Source organism: Patagioenas fasciata, chromosome 1, assembly GCF_037038585.1.
Source record: "Patagioenas fasciata isolate bPatFas1 chromosome 1, bPatFas1.hap1, whole genome shotgun sequence".
Classification (NCBI taxonomy): Eukaryota; Metazoa; Chordata; class Aves; order Columbiformes; family Columbidae; genus Patagioenas; species Patagioenas fasciata.
This window is the reverse complement of record NC_092520.1, coordinates 153,877,741-153,902,699: the sequence shown is the minus strand read 5'-3', so window position 1 is coordinate 153,902,699 and position 24,959 is coordinate 153,877,741. Positions and strand designations below refer to the sequence as shown.

Sequence of the window (24,959 nt, the reverse complement as noted above, 5' to 3'; positions counted from 1 at the left end):
TGTGCACAAAGGAAACCTCCTTCTGAGACATCCTGCAGCGCTCTGATTTGCCTCTGAAGCAGAAGACGCAGTGACCTCTGTTTCTACGTGAGTAATCGCAATTGTAGTTCCTGCCCCTCCAGTGATGCAGGTCTTTATTAGACCTGACTGGGGTCTGTAACCTCTGCTGGCTGCAGGTTCTCCCAGCTGCTGACATGCTGTGTGAAGAGCTGTTTCTATTTCCTTCTATTCATGCTAACCTTACCTGCCATGAATGATGCAATCATGCGGACAAATGAGATCATAGGGCACTTCAAAGTCCACCGTGGAAAAAGGAGAGAGAGAAAAAAAAAAAAAAAGGTGTGTGGGGGAGAAAGTCCAAACTAGGCTTTCCAAGGCTGGAGGTCATTTGGTTGTGTGGCTCAAGGGACATCAGAGACATGCTGGAGACTCCAGGTTGGAGGAGAATATCTGCGTTGCTTTTCACTTGCCTGTAGCTATCTGTGCTCAAGCCATCACAGCCCGCAGCTCTGTTGAGTCCACTGACTTCAGGGAAACCTGACGTGAGTCTCCAGGGGCTAGTGGAGCACTGGTTTCAGGAGGGGGCGGGTGGCAAGGACCATCAGCAAAGGCACATACAAGCTTGTCAGTGCAGGAAGACACGAGGTTGAGCTCCTGCAGGTCTCAGGAGTGTTAGATGATATGGCTGTGGATGGCAGCCATAAGGGGTGGCTTGGGACATTCAGGGTTGACATTGGGAGAAGCTTCTCCCCAGGAGGATGGTGCAGTTCTGGAACAGGTTTGCCCAGAGAGGTCGGGGACTCTCTGACCTTGAGGGGTTTTAAGACTCAGTGAGACAAAGCCATGGCTGGTCTGAGCTGGTGTTGGCAACAGTCCTGCTTGTTATGGGAGGTGGGACCAGAGGCACTCAGAAGTCCTGCCCAGCAGATACTTCTATGACTATACTTGCATTAAAACCGAATAAACATGCACTTGTGTTGACTTAACCTTCCCAGTGAGAGTGTTGATCTGGTTTCGTTGACATGCTCGTTCCTGGAATTGGATTCTCACTAAATACAAGTGGAAGTGGGGGGTGACCTGTATGTTACCTGAAAACACATGCAAGTTGTGGTTTCGGTGAGTTTCTAATGCCATCCTTCAGGCTCTGGGAAAGCTGGCAGTGGCTGTACACTCATCCCTGTGATGACATGGTGTCAAAAGTCACCCCATAGCAAGCTCTAGAGATGCAATTCCTGGGATAAAACTCTTCCTTGTGATCAGGAGCCTAATGGCCCTTCAGGGCATATTTCTGCTATGTCTTTGCACTTCAGCTTCTGCTGCAGGTAAAATGGGCTGCAGCTCATGAGGGCCTGAGGAGTCCACTGCCATATGTTGATTCCCTCACCTCTTCTAAACCATGAGAGGTAATAATGTGTTTCTGCTTCACTGCAGGCACAAAACAGGACCTTTGAGGGATCTGTGTGCATGACTGGAGATACTCCTTGCAGACCAGGGGTTAAAGCTCTGCCCAAGCTGCTCCCAGCATGGAGCATGCTCCACTCCCTTCGATAAATGCCACCCTTAACCAAACCTTCTCCCATTCCTGTGCCCCACCAAGAGCCTTGTCGGCAGCTGCCAGCACACCCCATACCTACAGCTGGGCTGGAGCAGCCCTGTAAGTGCTGGCAGGGGTGAGCATAAGTCCCGTTTTCCTTCTGGACAGAGGGTTTGCTGTCTTTTTACAAGGCACTGCTCCCCACTGCCTGGGACGGGCCATCAGAAATTCTGGGCGTGCATTCCTGTATTGTCTCACAGGGGATGAGGTAGCGGTTCTGGTCAGAGAAAGCTCTCCTTGTGTCCCTTCCCTCCATCTGAGGCGTCGGGAATAGTGAGCAATTAATCTGAAAGTCTGCGTGGTCAAACATAAATCCCTAGAGCCTGAGAAGTTCTGGAAAAGAGCCAGAAAGGGTTAACCGGGAAACATGTTCCCTCCAGAATAGTTATATATTTGGCTTATATTTTGATAAATGAGTAACAGCTGAGCAGAGAGGCCAAAAGTAGAGTCCCCTCACCCTGAGGTACATTCAAGGCAGAGTTTCAGCTGTGTGTGAGTCAGGTACTGGTGTGGGTATTTAGCCCCGAACACTGAGGATTAAGAATTACACAGCTATGTAGATGGTGAGTAGGAATCTGAGTGAGTGGCTAATGCAGGTGTGAATAGGTTTGGTTTTGGTTTTTTTTGTTTGTTCGTTTGTTTGTTTTTTAATGTTGAAGTTTTCTTTTGAATTCCCTGAAGGCGGGAAGGGATGGAACAAAGCCAGACACTGTGGTTGAGCCTTAGGGGAGCTGGAGGCCTGGAGTGATAAATCAGCAGCATTGCAGTGAGATTAATGGGAAAAGTAGTGTAATATATGAGGTAACATAGAAAGAAGAGTTTTATGACTATGGCCAGCTCTGAAAGGGTTCAGTTCCAGATGGTTAAAGTGGGAGCAGATTGGAAACCCCCATCAGATGGTGCCCACCATCTGACAATAGCAGAAGCAGAATGGGGTTTCCTCTGCACTGAGAAAGGGTTTCACCTGGAGGAACTTGTCTCCATAGCAGGATAAAATAGCTTGCATTTGTGGGGAATTTCCTCTTTGTGAGGAGAGCTGGTGATAGCCATGCCCATTTTGGCATTTCCCTCTAGTTGGAAAATATGCTTTGTTCTTGCAGGACATTTCTGGGAAGGCTTTGGGATTTGTTTGCTGCTTGAAAGCAAATGCACCAGGTGGTTCTGGATGATGGTGCTGTTGGCCTGATGGGCATATTGGCCTTGATAAAGCCCCTCATGAGAGCAGCTCCACAGACCGACAGCCTCGGGGTTGGGTGGCAGTTTAGCACCTGCTGCACCATGATGGGCACCTGTGTTCCCCAGGGGGCAGCTCACAGCTGTGGGACTCATTTCTGCTAAATCTTGAAGCAGCGGCTAAGAAGCAATATTTTTATAGCTCTCAGCCAGGGCGAGAGGTGAAACAAGGACCTGGTTCACGGAGGAGTTTCTTATCTGAAGAGCAAGGGCTGTCAGGTGCTCGTGCTGCCCTGCTCCATGTCAAAGGCAGGCAAACCCTCTGACCGCAGCACTGAGGCAGCGTGGCAAATAGCTGGGAGTAGGGAAGATGTTCTTCTATTACAGGATTATTATAATTTTATTTTATTTTATTATTATTTTTTTTTTAAATTGGAAATGGTTAAAATGACTTCTTATTTGGGGAAATTTTGGCTGTACTTTGCCTGCAGCATTAGACTTCTCTGTTGGGTCTCTTCTGCTAGAAACGTTTAGATTTATTTTTGTTTGTGTTCCGTCTTACGCAGCTAAGAAAACAGTTTCAAATAGGACAAATTGTCTTGTTCCAGGGAGGAGGTCTGATCTGGAGAGTGAAAACAGCTTTCTACTTGGAGAGCTGTCCACAAAAGAACAAAGCTCTGAGGATGGTTCCCTACACTGTGCCCCACGAGAGATATTATAGAGCCAAGATGCTGGCCTTGGGAAGCACTGCTGTGTGAGACACTCTCATTTTTTCCTAGATTAATGTGCCCAGGTGCCTGATCCTCTGGATGCTGCTCCTTGGGGTTTGATGGGCAGGGAAGCAAATGCCTGGGGTATTCCCTTCTCCTGCTTGTAAGAAACAGGAATCATGTCAGATTATTTCACAGGAATGCTGGTGCACCTTTCTGATTGTCTGTAATAGCTGGTGCTGCAGAGGAAGAGTTGAGTCTGCTTTAATCAGGTGTGCATCTCTCCCATATTTGTGTTTTGTGTGTCACATGGAACGTGAAAGGAAGAAATACTCATGAAAGAGCCAATGTTCCTGCACAATATTCATGCAAAATCAGTTCCGGATGCACGGAAGTGTGAGTTTCTTGTGGCAATTGGATGGAGAGTTACATTCAGATGCTTAGAAGAGTGAGATGACATCATCTGATCTGTACATATTGTGAAAATGAATCAATGCTACTATTATGAAAACATCTCCACTTGTAATGACTCCTTTGGCAGACTGGTCGTAATAAAGCATTTCAAGCTTGGTGTAGGGTATAAATCCTGGTAGGCAGAAACTCTAAAATCAACTGGCATTTTGCTGCTTGAAAATCAGATTCAGTTTAGTCCAATCTTGAGCCAAAGTGTGGATTCAACACTTTTAAGTTCTCAATTAAAAGGTTATCATCACATACTCAAGAGGTCCAGACTTACCACATCATTAGTCTATTTTCCAGAGAAAGTCACTCTTTTCCGAAGGACAACTAGAAATGCCTAAATGAGATGATAAAAGTGGTGTGACATGAGCCAAAATCCATTTTGCTGTCAAGGCTTGAAAAATAGATCTTGATTAAGAAAGAAATGTTGGAAAATGGCAGTCTTTTGACAGACAACTCATGAGACTGAATTTGTGAAACCTGTAGAAAGAAGACTTGATGGAAATTGTTCCTACATTTACACCTAAGGCAATCACTCTAGATTTATTACTACATCTCAGGCTGCAAGCCTGAGTCTGATTTATTAACTACTGTCCCTTTCAGTTTCTTATCCAGGGTGGGAAACCAGCTGTAGAAAACTGAAAAGAAGTTGAGCTGCATGTCTTGTCTTTTTAGCCTGTTTCTTGTGTTCATTTTGGTCTATAAACAAACATCTCTCAGGTCTCCTAAATAGATTTTCTGATCAAGTTCCCAGAACAGACCACCACCAGCCTCATTAAAGCTTATTTGTGCTACTTTCATGCACGAATAAAAAAGCTCCCATTCACTGCTGATTTTACTTAGTGAGATCCTGTGCCTTGTGGTGGACACTGAAGCGGAGTGAAGTTTTTTGGCATCAAAAACCCCAAAATAATAGTGGGACTTCAGAGAACAGTTTGATGCCCGCGTCTTTTGCAGTATGAAAAGGGAGGGGTTAACCTGTTCTTGGCTGTATGGTGTTGATTGAAGCCCAGGAAAACAGAAAATACATCTGTAAATAGTTAGGAGTACTCCCTGGTAGCTCGTTTTTATTTGGAAGCGGGGGGTGGTAAATAATTGAACTGGGACTCAGGAGGTATGATCTGTTTCTCAGGGATGCCACCTGTGTCCTGTGTGATAGCAGGAGGAAGGTCACTGGCTGCTTGAGGTCTTGGCTCCCCAGCTGAGAATGATGTTCTCTGCCTCCTCTGCTTTTTCCAACTTGCTTGTTCATATCGCTGGCTTTGCAGCAGAGTGACAGCTACTCTGCCTGTGCGCCGATCGCGACGGGTCCCGCTCTCAGCTGGGGCCTCTAAAACACCCCTGTGAATAACAAACACCATTTTTCTTTTTATGCTTGACTCCTTCATCTCCATCCTGCAGTGCCTGTGAGGTAAGATTTACAGCTAAAAATATAAACAAAAATAAAACAGTAAAGATACAGAACAAGGGAGTAAAGATCCATGAGGTGTGAAAAGTTGTGGAATGGGTTTGTTTTTCTCCAGTCCTGCTAGCTGATGATCTTGAACAAAGGTACCACATTTTGGAATAGAGAAGGATTTGAGCCTGTCCTTTAAGTCAAAAGGGTGAACAAAAAGCAGCTTTGTGTGTTTCCTTTGTGCTAAGCACATTGTGAATATTCTTAAGCATTGCCACAAGGATTAACATCTCTGCATTTTAATGTGCCTGGTGCTGGAATGTAGCTGGAAAGTGGAGCAGGCAGGAATGTTCTCTCCAGGTGGTGGGCTCTGCTAGGTGTCTCTTTGAAGTGCTATTCAATAGCTTTCTGTTACTCTTTTCTTTTCCTCCGCCTTCAACAGCTTCTGGAACAAATCCTGATAGATTTCATGTTTCTGAAATTTGCTGGACTGGGTTGTTTTATCTCAAAATGCTTTTGCATGGCAGTAGTATGAAAAAAAAAAACGCACATGTGGACAGAAGTGTGGAGTTTGGTATTTACTTTGGACCATTAACCTTGTCTGTAAATTTGATTTGATCTCTCCTTTTTTTTTGTTCCTCCCCCAATCTTTGTGTAATTTCAGAGGCTGCGAAGAGACACCGTCGTTTGCTGCTTTGGGATCTCAGCAAGAAATGGAAGTCTGATGGATTATAAATGCACGTGCTTTGTTCAAAACCCAGCCAAACAGATAAGTGCCATTTTAATTATCTTGCAATAGCGTTTTAGACATATCTGCGCACAAAACATCTCTCTCCAGTTCGGTTTCAATTTGGTGAGCCCTCCGTGTTTCACCATTGCAAGCGAATGCTCTGCAGTTCCCCTTTCAGCTGAGGAATCCCAGATGATATCGGTAATTCACATGAGCTAATTAATTAGTGTCTGAGGGAGCTGCAGCTGATGGCTCCGGAAGCTCCTGGGGTCTTTCCCTGCTCCTCCAGAGCCTCCATCTCCAGCAGCCCTGCGAGGTTCTGGGACTCCAAGAAGCGGCTCTGCGGGACCAGAAGAGGCTGGTGTGACCCATCTGAGCCTCGAGGAGTCCTCCGGGACTCATTAGAGCTTGAATAACTAAACTTGTCTGGTTTCATTGAGAAAATGCTTGTGCAGGCTTGGCGCGATCTCAGAGAAACCAGCAAATGCTGCTGGCAGGAGCGAGGGCTTTCTGCATGTGCTATTCATATGTCTGCGGAGAAAGTGAGAACCCCCACTTCTTCCTGCTGGTTTCCAGGTGGGAAAATAGCTGGGGATAGGGGGGAGAAGCCCTTAGTTATACTGAGTTTATACACGGCATACAAAGAGGTATTGTGGGTGAGTGGTAACAAGAATTGTCCCCTCGAAGTTATGGGGACGTTTATGTTGATGCATGGAAAATACAGACTACCAAGAAATTTATTTCTGGCTGCTTAGATCTGCTTCTATAGGTGACTGCTGCCTGCTCCCAGACACACCACTGCTATTATTAAATAGTTTAAGAAATCCATAAAATATGGTCTGATGTACAGTGTAACTTTGCAGTAGTATAGACCCATGGGGTTGGGGCCAATATTCATTCTACCTGTGATTTTACTGCAATTCGACAGGAGACAAATCACTTACTCCAGATCTGTCTAGTCTGCTCTACTAGAGTTAATCATAAAGTGTCTGCCTTGCTGTTAGAAAAACTACAAACAGGTTTGCTACAGCAAATTAAACAGTAATAGCTGATGTGAATTTGTCTTACCTGCCTAGGCAGAAGGTGAGTTTCTTGGTGAAGTTGCCAGCCTGGGACTGAGAGACTGGGGAGACAAAACGGTGAAGTAGGAGGTTACTGTGGTGTGAGAGAACAGGATCTAGATCAACTCCTGTGATCCCTGGAGTGTTTGAAGTTCCCTCTTTTTAAAGAAAAACTATCCACTCCTGCTGTTATTATTGAGAAAGTTTTTATATTAATAGAAGAAACAATATGTCTGATATTAATAACTATTCTGTCTTGCAATTGTAAACAGTACTTATTCCAGACTCCTCAGTACTCTGGTAGAAAAAACGCTTGACAGTATATTAAAAAAAACACTGAAAAAATGAAGCCCTAGTGAGAAAATCAGGGTTTGTTTGTTCTGCAAGGATGGATGGGAAGTTAAAAATGCTTAAATCTGTACCGCAGCTAACACAGCTCTTGGCTTCTCAAAAAAACCAGCCAAACAAAAACCACCACAACAAAAACAACAAACACCTCAGAGATCCTGTAGTTCTTGATTATTAGCTTTTCAATTTGAAATCTGCTTTCTACCAGCATGCTGATATCAATGTTCCCACAAATCAGGTCCCATTAAATTACCCTAACCTGGCCAGTTCCAGTCTGGGCATCAAAGTTGAATTTGGAAATCATATCTTGAATTGTGGCACACAACTTGGAACAATCTGTGGTCCCTGGCAGAAGAGGTAGAACACACTGAGCAGTCCATCTCCGGAGCTGTACAGATGTGAGAGATGATGCTGAGCGTGTCACAGGCACCTGTGGTTTGGTTGGTGCGTCCAGCAGCTTGAGGAGAACAGACTCAACAGATTTGGACAGGTTATTGCGAATAGTCTTAACCTAAAAAGAAGACCCCCGAATCTCTAACTCTTTCCTCGTCTTACAGGTGAGCCCTTGAGGACACTTAGGAGGCCACAGCTCCTGAATGCAAGAGTTTCCTTTGGGATTAGAAGAAAGCCATGGGAAAAGACAAGAAAAAAGAGGAGGCCGTCTTTCTGAGGAAAAAGATAACTTTGCTGAGGGTTTTCTCACTCCTCATCGGCAGCATGGTGGGCAGCGGCATCTTTATCTCCCCAAAAGGGGTACTGAAAAACTCCGGCAGCGTGGGTTTCTCCCTGGTTGTCTGGTTTGCCTGCGGACTCCTCTCAATGTTTGGTGAGTGGTGAGCTTTGTCAGCCTTTGCTCAAGCACCCAGGAGGTGAGGGGAACCTGCACATTTTTACGTATAAGAAGTCAGGAGCGGAATAGACCAAAATTTCTCCATTCCTACTGCAACAGAAACAGAGGTTTAACAAGCCTGGGAAGGTCACTCGGGGTCTTTAGTTCAAATTATCCCTCCGTGTTGACTGAGAGAATCCCAGCACTTACAGTCTGTGAATATGAAATTGTGTGTGAGTCTGGGGCAGAGGAATGACAATGACTGCAGATGGAGATAGCACAGTTTCTGCTGGGAAAGCTGGGAGAAGGTGGAGGGATTCATTCTATATGGTGGAAAAGAGATGTAGGTATCTAAAAGGCACTTGTGAGTACGAGGGCTATGTGGTGCTTTTCATAGACATGGTGAAAAGAGCAAGAAGTGACAGTCGTAACGTGCCGTAAGGGATCCCATTTGCATTGGTGAGGACAGAGAAGATCCTGAGCAGATTGCCTGGGGAGCTGCAGGGTGTCCCCCAGGCAGGGGTGGGAGGGTGGGTGTCTGTCAGGAATGGTTTGGATATGTCTGATGCTACCTTGGAGCAAGGAGATGGAGCAGATCAGTTAGTTCAGCCTTGTGTTCTGTGCATTACCCTTGGCTCAGTTTCTGGAGTTTAATGCCAGTCTTTTCTCACAAAGGGTGGGCTTTCTGATGACAGTTTCCTTCTGGTTCTTCTGAAATAATGCAGCTATTAAAGTTACAATGGATGAGATGTGTGGCTTTTGGTTTCCTTCATAAACCATATAAAAGCACCATCTCAGAAATGCTCTGAAGGTGCTGTCAGGAGAACTGGAAGATCTCTCAACTCTGGGGGGTGACTTTAAAATTCTTCTTCTATCATAACTTAGGAAAAAAGCAAAAAAGGCAAGAAAGGAGAAATACTCCATGTGGGAATAAGACACCTTGGCACTGTGACACACACATGCAAATTTAGAAATCGGAAAATTCAGTTGTTAATATGGCTACAATTTTGGTTCTTGCACTTAGCATACGTGTACCAATATTTCATGGTTTTGCATATGCTGTTAAGTGCAGGTCTCCCTTACCATACATGTGGGATGCAGCCTGTGTGTGGTTGTTTGGTGAATGATATACTTTTGCTTAAGGAAAACCTCGAAATACAATGTGAGCACAGTGTTGCTTTTAACTGAGCAGAGCAATAAATGATAACGTGTGTGCTGGTCACGTAGACCAAGTTCTGCACTTGGAAACATTTCTCTCTCTGTTACATCCTTTGACAGACTGTTCTGGAAGGGCCTTGGGAGCCTCTTTATCAAGTTATTGTGTTTTGTAGCTGGATTTGTCAGTTTGTTCTTCCTTTTTTTCTGCCTGATGACCTCCCTTGATCATTTCCCTGAAACTTTTTTTGCAGTACATGAAGAAGACCCGCTTTCTTTTGTGCTTCCCCCCACCCCCCGGCCCCGTATGGCATTTATATGAGTCCCATGGTATGAGTTCAACAGAGCACCTGAATGCACACTTGAAGCATGTCAAGAGACCCACTGGGATAAATGGGAGGACATAACTGCCTATGTGCAAGAGTTAGAACAGGGATTCTGCACAAATCTGCCAACAGAGAAGGGGGAAAATTTGGGTCCTCACCATCAGCATGACTTGAATATGGCACAATCGCCCCAGGACTTGGAGGCAGGGCTGTACCCATGGCTGGGCTCCTTCATGCTGTCCCTCTGCGACTGCCCAAGCTGGGCGAAGAAGTAAATAGCACAGCTAGAGATGGTGTCACCCCACAGGGCTGCATCCCAAACAGTGCCCAGCCCTGTTTCAGGAAGCATCAGGCACAACAGAGCGTTTCATGATCTCTTTTGGTGAAAAATGCTTAACCTAGCAAGTGGATTAAGTGTAGGCAGAGCTTCAGGTGTGTACTCAGACATGTTTAAGTGTCAGGATGAATTGCTCTATAGTGAAAACACAGATGGAATTTTTTTGGCAGAAGCACAAAGGTTTCTATCCATTTGCCTGAAAGTTTTAGGCTGTCTTCCCCAGCACATCTCTCCCAGGGCTTCTCGTTGTGCCCCAGTGCAGGGGCAGGGAAGTGCAGAACTGCTGGTGGAGGCAGGAGCGGGCAGACCCTGGTTCTGTTGATACATTAACGCATGAGAACAGACTGACTAAGGCTCTCACATGGACAATTCCCTTGCTCTGCACCATCAGGGCTGTGTTTCTACAAGTGGCAGGTCTTCCCTCTCAGAGGAGATGCTCTTCCAGGTCTGCTGTCTGGTGTCTTCAAACGAAGGAAGAGATTTATGTGAAGACACAAGACAAGGCCACAGGAACGTGGTCTCTGATCAAAAACGTGATTGAAATGACCTGGTCAGCCTCGGCCTGTTGGCTGAGCTGCTGTAGCCGCCCCATAAGCGCCATTTCACTGATGCCACTTCACTTCTCACTCACTGTGAGAGGCAAGAACCCGAACCTCCAGGATGCTTTTCAAAGGAAACCTCTTTCAGCTTAGTGTGACTTTTCTATCACACACCTTTCAACATAACTTCTCTGGAAAAGTTGTATCATTAACCAGAAAATGGAGAATTTCTTTCCTTCTGACAGAAAAGTCAATTACTTCAAAACTTACTTCAAAACACGGTAACACACAAAAATTGGGAAGAGTGGGTCTGCTAAACCCCCTTTTCTTCCTCTAATTCATGACTTATTTTAAACAGATTAATTCAATCCTTTGATAGACAGAAAAGAGAAAATCCATGGGATTATTTACTCAGTGTATTTCTATCTGAACTTTTCTAGGTGCCTTGAGTTATGCAGAGCTTGGAACAAGAATCACCAAGTCTGGAGGACACTATATCTACATTTTGGAGACACTAGGGCCTCTGCCAAGTTTCTTATTCCTGTGGGCAGAGTTTTTTGCTATCAGGTAAGAGATTTTGCTTGTGTGCCTTTTGCTGGATACTGTAACAATTTAAAAACCCAAAAGTTATGGTGCCAGGTAACAGTCCAGGCAGTTAGTAAAGCATAGAAACAATCTGAACAACTTTTGAAGATTTTCAGTGATAAAAGGAAGAAGGCATAATGAGTAAATAGTTACACATGTTCAATGTGGTTTGTGCCTGAAGAATATCTATCTTCTCCCCTGGCAGCTTGTGTCCTCCAAGAGCCACAGTGTTTTTCAGAGACTGACAATAAATGCCAGATTTATTTCAGATCTTTTATTTTCATTGTGAAACTTTTTCAGATTCTCTTGTGGAGACAACTTTCTGGCTCAGCCACAAGATAAATAATATTTTAGAAAATTGTAAATGACTTATTTTTCAACTTTAAAGTCCTTCCCTCTCAATAACCTGTGTCCTTCCTGTAAACTGAGATGAAGCAGGACATACAAACCACACTGCATTGCTCAGTATGATTTATCTCAGCTTTAGTTGGGAATTAATCTTTTTACATGATGTGGTTTTTAACCTATTTACTGAGAAAAACCTGTGAAAAAGGCTCTGTGGGAAGTCACCACCTGCACAGGAGAGAAGGATTATGCTGGATGGGGAAATTTCCCCCCCTCCTGAGTTTTGTGCAGTTTTACATCATGACATTTTTCGGCTGTCCACAGACTACAGTTTGTGGTTGGTTTTCCCCCCAGACCTGCCAACAGTGCTGTGGTTTCTTTGGCATTTGGACGCTACATGCTGGAGCCATTTTTTGCCCCCTGTGCAGTCCCTGTCCCTGCTGTGAAGCTCGTGTCCCTCCTGGGGTACTGTAAGTACTGACTTTCTTGGGACTGCCGATCTCCAAGCCTCTCTGCCCTGGACCAGGGACACCTATGGGCTGTTATCTTCTGGGATAACTGGGGGATCAGGGCCCCAGCCTACCTCCTTGGCCACCCAAAACTTCCTAATACAAGGTTTTGGTTTGGGGACCAGCTGGAACCCTATGTTGGGGGGGTTGTGCCAAGTATCAGGGTAGAAATTCTTCATGTACAATTGTGCAAATGCCACCTGGTTTGAGGGTGTAAGGGTCAAGATTTTGAACTCCTCACCTGGTGCACCCAGCCCATGAAGCTGTCCTGCCTGCTCTAGACCAGTGTGTACTGGCATGGAGACTGCTGTGAAGGTGACTGCTGAGATGTCCCTGCAAACTCGAATCTTCCCTCCAGACAGGGGAATCACCTGACAGGACCCAGGGTCCTGGTTGCTCTTAGAAACATAATTTGGCTCACCTTTCAAACATTATATGCTGGACCACACCTGTGATGTTTTCTGACATCTCTCACCCTCTCTGTAAACACTTTTCTGCAAAGTCCTTAGAGCAGGGAGCACTGCTATATTTTTTCCTGCATGCGTCAGGAATGGACTAAAGCTGTAACAGTGTGGTCTCCTCTCCAGACATGGTCCTCACCCTCAATTCATGGAGCGTCACCTGGAGTGCCCGGCTGCAGACAGCTCTCTCCATCATCAAACTGCTGGCGCTTGCGCTCATCATCGTGCCAGGGATGATGCTGCTGGCCCAGGGTAGGTGTGCTGCTGCGTGGCTGAGGGAGGGTGCTCGACATGCCTGCCTGTCATTATATTTATCGGTCCCTAGTGACAAGTGTGGCTCTCCTTTAGCTGGCAGGAGCTTTCTCTGCCTGTGTGCTGAATGTGAACTAGCTGGGAGCTGAGACTGGGGTAACTGGCATTAAAGATGTGTCATTGCACCGGAGCTGATGAACCCGGTTCAGCTGTACTTTCTCCAAAACTGAGTCACCTCTCAGCAGCTGAGGCTGTGTGAGCCTGTCCAGGGTCATGCAGGCACTTTCCTCTGCGGACAGTCTTTCTTTGGTGTCAGACTTGCCTGTTTTCAGTGTGGCTCAAAATCCTCCCAAAGCAGCACAAATTTGATAGACATCAGGGATGTGTGGCGATTCAGTGGTGATCAGAGCCAGTCACAGCTGTGTAATGAGTTACGAGCCCTCAGCTGAGCCCTGGTAACTGTATCTCTAACCTTTCTGCGGCTAATGGCTGTTGTTTTTTTTTTTACCTCCTAATTGAGATGGGCATTAAATGAATAAACTTACAATGGACTCGCACAGGATTGCATACTCACATCCAGAGTTGGGGGACAAAAACCCTACCAGTAGTATCTTCTGGGAATGATACATGAGCGTTGGCTTTAATCCAGGGCTCTGTTTATAGAAAAGCACAAGGTATTCCCACTCGAGGGATGAAGCCTGCTCCCTCTTCATGCTATTGCCTTCCTCTGTGGAGAAAACAACACAGGCGATAGGCTCCACGATTTGGTTTCTTTCTGATAGTCTGGAGCTGGCTCCTTTGAACATGCGAAGATTCTCTCAGGCTGGCAGCACTTCTGAGCTGAAGGTCTGCCCTGCAGCTAGAAATCCCAAGCCATTATTGTTAGGAATGCCTTAAAATGACAATCTGGAGCCCTGGCACCCATCCTCCAGTGAGGAGGAGAAGTCCTCGTGACATCTGGATGGAGAATTCACCAGGAGACAGCCATAGGACAGGTTGTATTTAATGTGGCTCATAGGGGACTGTAAATCATTCATCAGTGCATTGCAGACAATAAATCCTTTTTATGCACCATCACTTATCAACAATCATTTTAGAATATAAAAAGACTACTCTGAGAGGCCCACTCCTGTATTTTGGTTTGGTTTTCTTCAAATCTATTTTATTTTTTACCCAGGTTGTTTGTTTTTTGTGTGTGTGTTTACAAATCAGGCTTGTGCTTTTAAACCAGTCTGCCTGATTCCCCTGCCTTGTTCTACTATTTTTGGTTATACTCTTGTCCTTTCCTCTGCCATTTTATTGCCTTTGGCTCAGGTTTGTTTTGGAGACTTGCTGGGCCAGTTTTTCAAACCCAAGTGCCCAAATCTTGTCACAGAGCTCCTTGCAGAGGCACCTCCATAGAAGAGGCCTGGCTTTCTCCATGTGCTTTGTGCCATTTCACCCCTTTCCTGGTGAAGCCCAACTACGTGAGCTCTGCGCCCTTTAAAGAGACTTTGGTGTGGAGAAGTGAATATAGACATAGAAACTCAAATTTTGGGCCACGTGCATTTGAAAATATTGGAAATACAGCTCCTTTTGACTATGTTCCTTTATTATTCTTCCTTTGAATGAGCGGCCTTTAGGTGTTTCTCCTTCCCTTCCCTATATCTTTTTGGAGTTTGATAAAATATGTTTTGTATCCAAAAAGATTTTTTTTTTCTTTTCTGGCATTTCAAGCAGAAAAGTTTTAGAAAAATTGGGGGAGCTGGTAAAATGAGATTTTTATGTGAGTCACCTCTACTCTTTTTGAAATTTTACATGCTTTGCCCTCTGTGTCCTGGGGCAGGGCCGACAGGTGGGGAGTGTTTCCCGAGCAGCGACCAGGCTGTCGGTCCCCTCTCCTTCCTCCGCCTCGGTTCCCATGCTCCGGCCAGCATGGGGCTGGGGTCAGTGCTCCAGCAGCGGGATCGGGAGGGAACGCGGCAGGAGCCAAATTAGACGCCTTGCTGGCTGCACCACATCAAAGGGGAGCAGGCATCCAGCTGCTTATGGGGGCTGGTGGGGGGAAGAGGGAGGTCAACCTGGAGAATTAATTTTGGTCCTAAAGAAAGGATGGGACAATTTGAGTCCCCTTGTCTCTGTGATCTCCTGTTCCCACAGCAGGCTCTGTCTGAAACAGAACCAGCCACTGACATTGCTCTTCCTGAAATTTCTCCTGTGTCTGCACGGGGGACAGATTTGTTATGTCACTGTTCATGAAGCAAACACATCAGCACAGCACTGCAAACTAAAGCAATGAAACAAATCCACCTACCTGGCTCCCAGGAAATCACAAACACTCTTCCCAGGTCTGGGCAAGAGGTACAAGGGGCATTATCCTGCGGGAAGGAAGCTTGTTTCTGACATTTCCCTCCTCTGTGTCCCTTGTTTCTCTCTTCTTCAGGCCACACTGAGAACTTCCAGGATGCTTTCAATAAACAGTTGCTGGTTTTGGATAAGCTACCCCTGGCTTTTTATGCAGGCATGTTCGCCTATTCAGGCTGGTAGGTGTAATGGGAGAGCACTTCATGGGCAGCAGACTGGTGTCAAAGACCTGGCTCAAACTTTCTGTCTCTTTCCACCATACAGGTTTCAGGCCAGCTTTGTACGTGAAGAGTTGGTGAGACCTGAACGGTAAGTTGTGGAAGAAGTTGTCTTGGGTTGCCAGCCTCTGGAGTACCATGGCTTTCCCAAACACAGGATGGGAGAGAATAAGTTTGTGGGTTCACCTAACCAATGCCAGCTGCAACCTACAGTAATATTGTGCTTAACAAGGGATAGCGTCTTGTTCTTTGTGTGCCTTTCTTCCCCGCTCTTGCAGAAATATCCCCCTGGCTGTCATCGTGTCTGTGGTCACTGTAATTGTGGGGTACATGCTCACCAACGTCTCCTATTACACCGTCCTGGGAATGCAAGACGTTCTGGCTTCTCCTGCTGTGGCTGTGGTGAGTCGTCACCCCTACTGTTATCTTTCTGTAGCGTGATCGGCTCATACTGAAGGGGTGGTCATGGCACATATTTAGGAGACAGATTTCCTAATAAATGCTTTATTGCTTTGTCATTTCTCTGGATTATTGGGCAACAGTAATTTCTTGTATTCTTGCCTAAAAGATAATGAAAAAGAACCTGCAGATGACAGTAGAAAAGGCAAGATTTATGAGTTGTATTTTACTCCCTCATCGGAGGAAATTTTCTTTTGAGTCTGATGTCATCTAGAGATTACCACACGTTCCTAAAATCACATTTGCTTTTCCTCCAGAGCTTTGCGCAGCGAGCCTTCAAAAGCCTGATCTCAGTGGTCCCTGTCCTTGTTGCACTGTCCTGCTTTGGAACCATGAATGGAGGAATCTTCACATTTTCAAGGTCATGTCCTTGAGAATTTATTACTCTTTTGGCTAATTGAGTCAGAGAGAAGTACCAGTGACCTGTGCAACTGCCCATCCACATGATGGCATTTTAGCCACACTGCGGGAAAAATAAGGCCTTTGACTCCCAGGATATCAGCTACAGGATCATTCCTGTTGGCTGAGTCTACCCTTACTGTTTCTGGACAGGTTCAGATTTTGGTATCTAGGGCTGGTCACAAACAAAAATTTTTATCTTCCTCCTTGCTCCCGCCGTCAGTTTAAAGTAAAATGTCAATGTTTCTGGCTTTGTTGACATTGGCAACTGCTCAGTGAGATGGAGTCTTCTTTTGCGGGGTTCACTCAGCTGTTCTGCTGCAGGGCACAGGGTCCCACTGTTATGAGGATCTCTGGCCAAAACTGAACTCTCCCTCAAGGACTTTGCTTTAACATCAGTGAAATGTTGTTGGGGACAGGCTATTCCTCAAGCAATAGTTGAGGTTCAGCAAGTCTGGCTGTAGCAATAAGAAAAGCTTTGTTTTGTGGAAATATTATCTTGTAAGCTTCACTGGCTACCAGGCGGCACATCCTTCTGGGACCCCTGAAATTAGAGAAGAGGGCAGAGCTCCAGGAGAAGCACGTTCTGCTGGTCCCAAGGAGACGAGTGAGCTCTCTGAAGCTGATTCTGTTTCACAGCTTTGATTGTGAAAGGAAAAATCAGTTGATATGAAAGGGATGTTTCATAGCTCAAAAACGAATGAATTATTTGATTCACTACCCTGAAGTCCTGTATTAAACAATGTGTGGAGAATCTTCCCCGTTAGCTCCTCTAGTTAGTGGTCTTCTTTAAGGATAAGAAGTCCCTCGACAGCACAAATGTTCTATGTGTCCCTGTCTCTCTTCTCTCCCCCCATCCTGGCACCATTAACATAATCACTACAGTAAGGCCATATAAACAGCCACGGGGCCTCCCTGGCTGCTGGCCAGCCACACCCCTGCAAAACCACAGAGACAGCAATAAAACCAGTTTTACACTCATGCCCCAGCTGCTTTGGGCCCTGCTCCAGCCCAGCTGATGCTCTGGCATGGTTTGTTTGTGGATATTAAATTTATAACATTGGATGCAATGACTTCTCCCTAATTGCCCTTTCGTGAGTCCAAGGATCGATGGAGGCAAGGAGCTCTCTGCTGTCAGTTTGTAGCTGGTCTTCTGTGTCGCTGGCCTCTTGGCAGTATGCCAAGCTACATTTTCCTACAGCTGGCCAGAGGATTGAAAATCCTCTATTATTTGAGGAAATTGCACTTTATTTTTAGTAGATATTCATATATATATTATATATATTTCATATATATATATATATATATAAATGTAGACATGAAGACTACAATCCCCTTTCATAAACTCACCGGCCTCTCTTGTAAAGAACTGAAGTTTGTGACCCCCCCCCAACTTCCTACTAGAAAGATTAATTCCTTCTCTGATGGCAAGAAACTTTCTTGCTTCTGTTTCCAGTCCGATCTCATTCATGGTCACTTTGGACTTGCTCAAAGGTGTCTGCTAATGGACCACCCAAGGGGATGCTGCTGGTGGGCTCTGTGCTGCATTGAGCTCACTGGTCCTGGGAGAGTGATGGGAATGCAACATTGGGTTTTTCTTCCAAATGCCCAAAAAAGTGTGGGTAAAGGGAGAACCATGGTCTTGAATAGCAGACCTGTGCTCAGGGGTCGGGAGCCTTGTGGCCTCAGGTCAGCCCAATGACTCATCATCTCATTTCTAATGTGGATGTGGAACGCTAACGCATAGGGCTCCTTGTCTTTACCTAGGACTCTGTTCGTGGCTTCCAGGGAAGGACAGTGGCCTCCACTCTTCTCCATGATCCACATTCGAAGGCACACACCACTTCCCGCTGTCATGTTAATGGTAAGGAGATCTGACGGTGTGACATGCCCCATTCTTGCAGTCTTGGCTTTTTTTTTTTGCAGAATTTGGAGAAGCTGAGGTGTTTTAAAGGGTATTTGGACACTGAGCCAGCCTCTGAAAAATAAAGAAGGTACAATATTGAAAATGACTGCAAAGCATTAAGTCCACTTGGGCCAGCAGTGGTATCCAAACCTAGTGCCTCCAAGTCTCTGCCCTATAACCTTGGACACCTTTTAAAAAGTACTGTTCCTACCATCTGCCACAGTTGCTGCTTGGTATTGTTCTGTGAAAACATTTTTACCAGGCTTTGGCTATTTGGAAAAACAAAATTCCAAGGTGTGGTGGAAACACAAGGAACAAGCATTTTCAGAGGTGCATTTTTTTTTTTGGAAGGGGGTGTAAAATTTTGTAAAGTGACCTCTGAAATTCTGGGGCTGTGCAGTAGCCATCTGTGATTGCAGGGGGGCTGGAGGAGGTGACCTGTATTATCCTTTCTAGTCTGAGGACCATAGTAAGACTTTAACAATTGTATTTCATCTTCACAATGCTCAGTTCCCTTTGGTTACTGCCATGGTGTGTATCGGAGATATCTACCATCTAATGAACTTCTTCAGCTTTTCCCGATGGCTCTTCATAGGATTAGCCACCCTTGGGCTCATTGTCCATCGTCACCGCCACCCGGAGCTGCACAGCCCATTCAAGGTAATGCATGGCCTGTATCTAACAGCCAGGAGTGCGCAGGTTTGTCATTTCTCTCTCTTATTTGTGAAATTAGAGCATTTCATGGCCATGGTTTACTTCTGGGCTCTACGGGGTCTCCATCCTTATTGCTCAGTAAGGCATGTAGGTAGCTCCTGAAGTCAGTTGATGTGTCAAATCCCATAAAATCGGTTCTACCTGGTGTCACCAGTTGCAGCTGTAAGATGGCAGCCTGCTCCAGGGGACAAGTTTCAGGCTGGGAACAGTGAGATGTGCAGAAGGCAGTTTTCGCACTCATTTCCTTTGGGCTGCAAGGAGGCACCCTTGCCTGGATGATATTTCAATGGTGGGTAGGTCTCAGCTCTCACTGAGAAGCAGAAGGGCAACAGGCTTGGGAGGAAACAGTATGGCTGGAGGGATCCTGGGAGCAAATCTGACTTAAGGGGAACCATCTGCTGGCACAAAAATATTGTATAATGTAAAGCAGCTTGTGTGCAGCTATTGCTGCTGCAGGCCCTGAGGATGTGCACAGTGTGTGCACATGCACCACAAAGTGTTTTGTTCAGCAGTCAGCTAACAGTGAATGGCCAGAGCAGTGTGTGGCCCTGTAGAGAAGAACCTTCCTTCTTGCTCCAGGGAGAGAGAGAAGAGAGGCTTTGTGAGCATCCAGCCGTGCATGACCTCTGCGTGCTGCCTCTTGTACCAGAGGCCCAGGTGTCTGGTGGGGTTTGAGAAGCTGCCTGACACATCATTTGGTTGGAAAAGACATTTAAGATCGTCACATCCAACTGTTAACCGAGCACTGCCAAGTCCACCTCCAAACCATGTCCCTAAGAACCTCATCTACGCGTCTTCAAAACACCTCCAGGGATGGTGACTCCACCACTTCCCTGGACAGCCTGTTCCAATGCCTGACAACCCTTTCTGTGAAGAAGGTCCAGACTTCTCCCATGGTGATTTCCAACCAGTGCTGCTGGTGCATCTATTGTTTTGCTGGTTGCTGATGTGCTGAGTTTGGAGGAGAGTGCAGGATTTACTGTGCAGGCACTGCCCTGTGTATGCACCTGCAAAGCTCCAGCGCATTCAAACCAGTGACTGCAAGCAGTAAGAGGCATTAAAAGGGGGCAAAAGGAAGGACAGAAGCAAGGGGATTCAATTCCCTCTTCTCAAAGGGAAGTTGGAGAATGCCTTTCACTTGCCTCCAGCTGGGCTCCTCTGGTGGCCCTTCTCTTGCTGCTGGGTGCTGGGGCTCAGCCAGTCCCCTTGTGTTGATGGGGGGAAGCTGGAGTTAGTGCTGGAGCAGCTTTCCTGCACTCGAGGCATCTTTCCCACTCCTAGATAATGTGCAGAAGGTGTTTGGTTGGGGCCGTGCTTGAGGCATACACGTTTTGTTCCTGTATCTGGTCCCACCTGCATGGTGCCTCCAGCTAGCTCCTGGGGAGGACAGGAGACCTCTGAGGCCACAGGCACCAGGCAGCTGACTGGGGAGAAGCTCAGGGGACAGAATCCCTTGCTGGGGCTCCCAGTGCTCCTCCCTGAGCCGTGTGAGATCTGACGTGTAGCTTGGGGTAGTTCTTCTTGGTCTTTGCTGGAGACAGCATGTTTAGAAGAGACCTTGAAGCTTCCCAGTTTGTCGGCTGGCTGCACTCATGTACTCACCCAGAACAATATTTAAATAAGCTTTGCCTTTTGCTTTTAAACCAAGCTGCTGCGGGGGAAGTTTATTAGTGGATGGCACTGGTGATGTTTTTGGCTGTTGAGATTTTTGCCTAATTTTGGTTTAGATTTAGGCATTTAGGTTCCTAAAGGAAGATTAAGTGATGGAGGGAAATGCTGGGCTTTCGTTCAGCTTGGCTGATATTTTTCTCCTCTCTTCCTAGTTTTATAGCCAGTTCAAAGCCAAAGCCCCGTTATCTGCAAGAGGAAAGGGCTGCGCGCAGGTGGTGTGGGCATGTGCTGCGCTCTAGTGGTCAGAGAGAGCTGGTCTTCTGCCACCAGCTTATGGAGAACAGCTCAAAAACCAGACATGATTGTGCTGGTACTTCTTCTACCCTACAGCATTTTGAGTTAAAAATAGCAAAAAAAATCCTACTGGTAAGAGGATGAAGCAGGCCTCTCACACACATGAATCTGCATATAGGAGAGGCTGGCAGGGGATGCTCTGGCTGGAAGGACATCAGACCACATAATTTTGGTGGCTGGATGGCTGCTGTCGCTGGAGCAACTGATCTTTTTCACCTTGCATGGTCAGCATCCAAAAGACGATCTCTGTTACCAGAAAAGAGATCATCACTCTTGGTGATACCAGCAGCTCCTTCATTCCATCAGCTGTGGTGAAGAGAAACTTGGCTGAGGTTGGTATCTGAAGACTTGAGGGAATGTTTCACAGTTTTATTTTCTATTGTAGTCTTCAAATTTAGTTTTCAAATAACCCAGATGAATTGGCTGACACAACAGGGTAAGGCTGAGGAGCTGACTACCTCTTTGATCTTGCATCAGGATGTCATTGAAACTCATGGACTTGATGGAAGTGCTATGGAGATAGGGAGACTGATTTATCGTACTTGTCCACTATGAGTCTCAGGCAAGCTGGAGGCAGGTCAAAATGAGTCACAAGTGTTATAACCAAAGAACAGGTTTTATTCAAAATGCTGCTTCTACTCTTGGCTTCAGGTTTTCCAACAGTGGTTGCCACAGGGGGCAAGTAGAAATGTGTGCATGTGCATGTGCATGTACAGGAGCAGTACCTTAAGGGAGCAGTGAGGTATAGGTGACTTGTGCCCCACTTGGTTTCCATTTCTGAGGTGATGCTTTTATTAGGAGTGAGGTGTGCACCTCACAGGGCACACTGGGGTCCGAGGGTGGCACGAGTCAGTTTTTGTTCTGTCATCTTTCTTGTTCACAAGTGACTGTACAGCATTAGTATGCAGGACATCTCTATGATTTTTCTCATCTTCTTTAAGATGGAGAAGTGAATATGGTGTGTGCTGGTGTGTGTGGAGGCTGATTTGCGACAGTTCTGTCTGTGTTCTTTCCTCCAGGTTCCACTGTTCATTCCTGTCTCTTTTACCATCATCTGCCTCTTCACGGTGGCAATGTCTTTCTACTCAGACCCAGTGAACATTAGCATTGGATGTGCCGTGGTTTTAAGCGGTTTTCCAGTCTACTACCTCATAATCCATAGGCAAATATCAAATCGTTGCCAGAGCCCGTTTTGTAAGTATGCATTTGAGTTTCAGTCTTCCGGACCTGAACACACTCAGGGATTGGGGATGCTGGTTTGTTCCCAGGGCTCATCTCTAATGCAACTTGCTCCATGAGCAACAGACCTCATGAAACCTAAATCATGACCCCAACACCCCTTCAGTGGCTTTCCAAAGACACAGCCTCCACAGCTGGAGAGACGTGGGGCAGGCTGTGGTGCCGATGGCTGGCAGTCATGCACGGGTTGTCTCTGCCTGGCTTGTGAATGTCCTGATAAACCAACCTGATTCTCTGTTTTGAGAAAGACAGGGCTGAAGGCCTACCAGTGTGGGGGACAGAGAGATTTGTTTTCACACCCCAGCCCTGGTTTCTACTAAACTTTTATCGTATCCATGGGGTCACCATGTCTCAGCCAAATTTGGCTAACACTGAGCAACAAGATCAAGAGTTAGGATGGAGAGGGACTGGCAGGCAGTCACAGTAACCCTGTGCACAAATGTACTTGCTGGAAGGCTGGAGGAGACTGGTAGGAGAGCCTTAGGGCTCTCTCTTTGGTGAAGAGGCCAGCATTGTTTTGGGCACAGATGTGGGTCTGTAGATGAAATACATCTCCACTCCATGCAACGTCTAGCAAAGATTTCCTTTGGGTGTAGCCCTGGCGGTACAATGATATACTCAGAAACAAGAGCACAGTTTTGAGTTTGATTTATGGTTGTAGCTATGAATCTTGTTTTCTTTTGATTTGATGTTGGACTGAGGTGTATCAGTAACCAGTGAACAGAAGGAAACATATAGCAAGAAAGGAAACAGATACAGTGATTTGCTAATGTGAAGTGCTCCAGCCATCAGTGCCAATGCTTTGATTTTCAGCCATATCTCAAGATTTCATCTGGACTGAACTTTCCCTTTTTTCCCCCCCTTTCAGATTATATTACACACAAACTACAGTTACTGCTGGAAGTAGTCCAACAAGAAATCAAGACTTACTGAGAAAACCATTAGAACTCACAGGAGAAGATAAAATCTACTTACTCTGTTTCTGATACCTTTGATCCTACCAAAAGCAGGCCATGATCTTATTCTTTTAATCACTGCAAATGAGGATGAGCCTGAGCCAAAACTTTGCTGCAAGTGTTCCCAAGCTTTCTGGTCAGGATGAGCATGTCACATCTGTTTCTGACCTTTTCTGTTTTTTTAGCAGAACAACCTAGTTCTCTGAAATGAGCTTGCTTTGCCTGCAGAGTGCGTTCAAAACCAAGATCCTGATTTTGCAGCCTAGTCCAGTCCTCAGTACAATAGTGTGTGTATGTGTGTATAGACACATGCACACAATTTTTTAGTTTCCTAACTTGGCAAACAGAGCAAGGGAGCATGTTGCAGGACTTGGAGTCCAGTACGTGGAAGCCAAATGCAGGTTTTAAACTGAAACACTGTAGTAGCCATGCTATGGACAATCATTATGAAGCGAAATGGTTTGGGAGAGCAAATTAGAAATAAGGTAGATGAATTGGAAAGGAGGAGGCAGGGGGATCAAATTTCATTTATCAGAAAGTGCAGATTCAGGTTAATGTGAAGATATTTGAAAACCCTTTGAAATTCAAATATTATCAAAGCTGGAATGTTTTGCTTTGATTGTTGTATAAGCAGAATAAGTTTATTTTGATTTGAAATAATGTTTCAAATTTGCATTTTATTTTTCTGAAATGATATTACAAAATACAAAAACACATTTAAAAAATCAGCTAAATATCAATAAGAAGTGACAAAATGGATCCTGGTCCATCCACCAATTGCCCAGCCCCACTCCTTCCACAGTACTACCCGGGAAGCTGAAAATTCAGATTTTGGCCCAACCCCGGTGAAATACAATTTCTCCTTTAGTTAGACAAGACCACTGATGAGACTTGGGCAGATTCCTGAATAAGTGCATCTTTTGGTGCTGTAAGAAGACATGAAAGATTTCATGTCAAAGCTTTAACTTTAAATCCATGGTCAAATGACTTGCTGAATCAATACATAAATGCTAATTTGAACTATTGACATAAGAAATGTTTCCATTATTTACGTTACTAATGTGGCAATGTTATGTCCAGATTAAACTGCAGTTAGCTATTTCCAATCACTTAATTGTTAATATTTTCCTAAAAGATGGGAAGTAATATGCTGAGACTTCTCTAATGACTGCTGGAGAGAGGAAGAGCAGGATGTAGAGCATTTTTAATCTTTTGTATCAAGCATTTATGTACTTAGAGTAAAGCCAAAGTACCATTTAAAAGCCAAATGTAATCTACCAAAACTTGTAAAATTCACCATCGAGACTTAGAAATAAATAAGTTGTTGAGTTGTTTTTTTTTTTCCTAAACAATTGAGAATTATTGTTCTTGTTGTGTCTGCTTTCCTTTCCTGTGCTAAATTAAGCTAGGAGAGCAGCAGCATTGTCGCAGGGCTTCTTTCCCTGCTCCTCTCCCACGGTTTAATTTACAAGGTGCTGGATATTGTTCAACAGGAAATCCGGTCTTACTGAGAAAACCATCACAAACTACCAGAGAAGATACTGGCTTTAAGTCATAGTGTGGTTTGAAGTGAGATCTGGAAATGACAGAATCATAGAATAGTTTGGGTTGGAAGGGACCTTCAAAGGTCATCTAGTCCAACCCCCTGCAATGAGCAGGGACATCTTCAACTAGATCAGGTTGCTCAGAGCCCCGTCCAGCCCGGCCTTGAATGTCTCCAGGGATGGGGCATCTACCACCTCTCTGGGCAATGTTTCCAGGCTCCCAGGCAGGGGTTGGTCCCCCCTCGCACCGGGCTTTGCTGAAGCTGAACCCCTAGGCACATCTTCCTGCAGCCGGGCCCTGGTGTTGGAACCAACATGTGGAAGACCTTGCAGAACCAGGTGAGCCCCATCACCCCAGTGCAGCCTGAGTCCACTCCCTCAGGTGCTGATTTGGGGGATTTTTTGCA

The 24,959-nt window shown here is 45.6% G+C and overlaps 1 protein-coding gene across 11 annotated transcripts; it reads left to right on the top strand.

The window, feature by feature from the left end:
• LOC136115991 (cystine/glutamate transporter-like) lies at positions 1 to 24,358 on the top strand. Of its 11 annotated transcripts, none has more exons than XM_071798232.1 (15): positions 380 to 542; positions 3,376 to 3,521; positions 3,676 to 3,749; positions 5,997 to 8,297; positions 11,098 to 11,224; positions 11,942 to 12,057; positions 12,684 to 12,809; positions 15,232 to 15,331; positions 15,417 to 15,461; positions 15,649 to 15,772; positions 16,087 to 16,190; positions 17,996 to 18,092; positions 18,645 to 18,794; positions 21,833 to 22,007; positions 22,921 to 24,356. In XM_071798232.1, exons 4-15 carry the CDS (start codon positions 8,102 to 8,104, stop codon positions 22,983 to 22,985), a joined length of 1,425 nt encoding a protein of 474 aa, XP_071654333.1. In that variant the 5' UTR covers positions 380 to 542; positions 3,376 to 3,521; positions 3,676 to 3,749; positions 5,997 to 8,101; the 3' UTR covers positions 22,986 to 24,356. The 11 variants fall into 11 exon arrangements, with proteins under 11 accessions (XP_071654339.1, XP_071654361.1, XP_071654333.1 ...); XM_071798233.1 differs by lacking the exon at positions 380 to 542 and adding an exon at positions 2,059 to 2,157; XM_071798234.1 differs by lacking the exon at positions 3,676 to 3,749.
• Positions 24,359 to 24,959: the final 601 nt, after the last annotated feature.

Bases quoted from the DNA above. Each gene is read 5' to 3' on its own strand.
- LOC136115991 (XM_071798238.1), top strand. From the start codon at position 8,102: ATGGGAAAAGACAAGAAAAAAGAGGAGGCCGTCTTTCTGAGGAAAAAG. The intron at 16,191-17,995 runs GTCATGTCCTTG...GTCTTTACCTAG, and splicing joins GGAATCTTCACATTTTCAAG to GACTCTGTTCGTGGCTTCCA. The intron at 22,008-22,920 runs GTAAGTATGCAT...CCCCCCTTTCAG, and splicing joins TCGTTGCCAGAGCCCGTTTT to ATTATATTACACACAAACTA.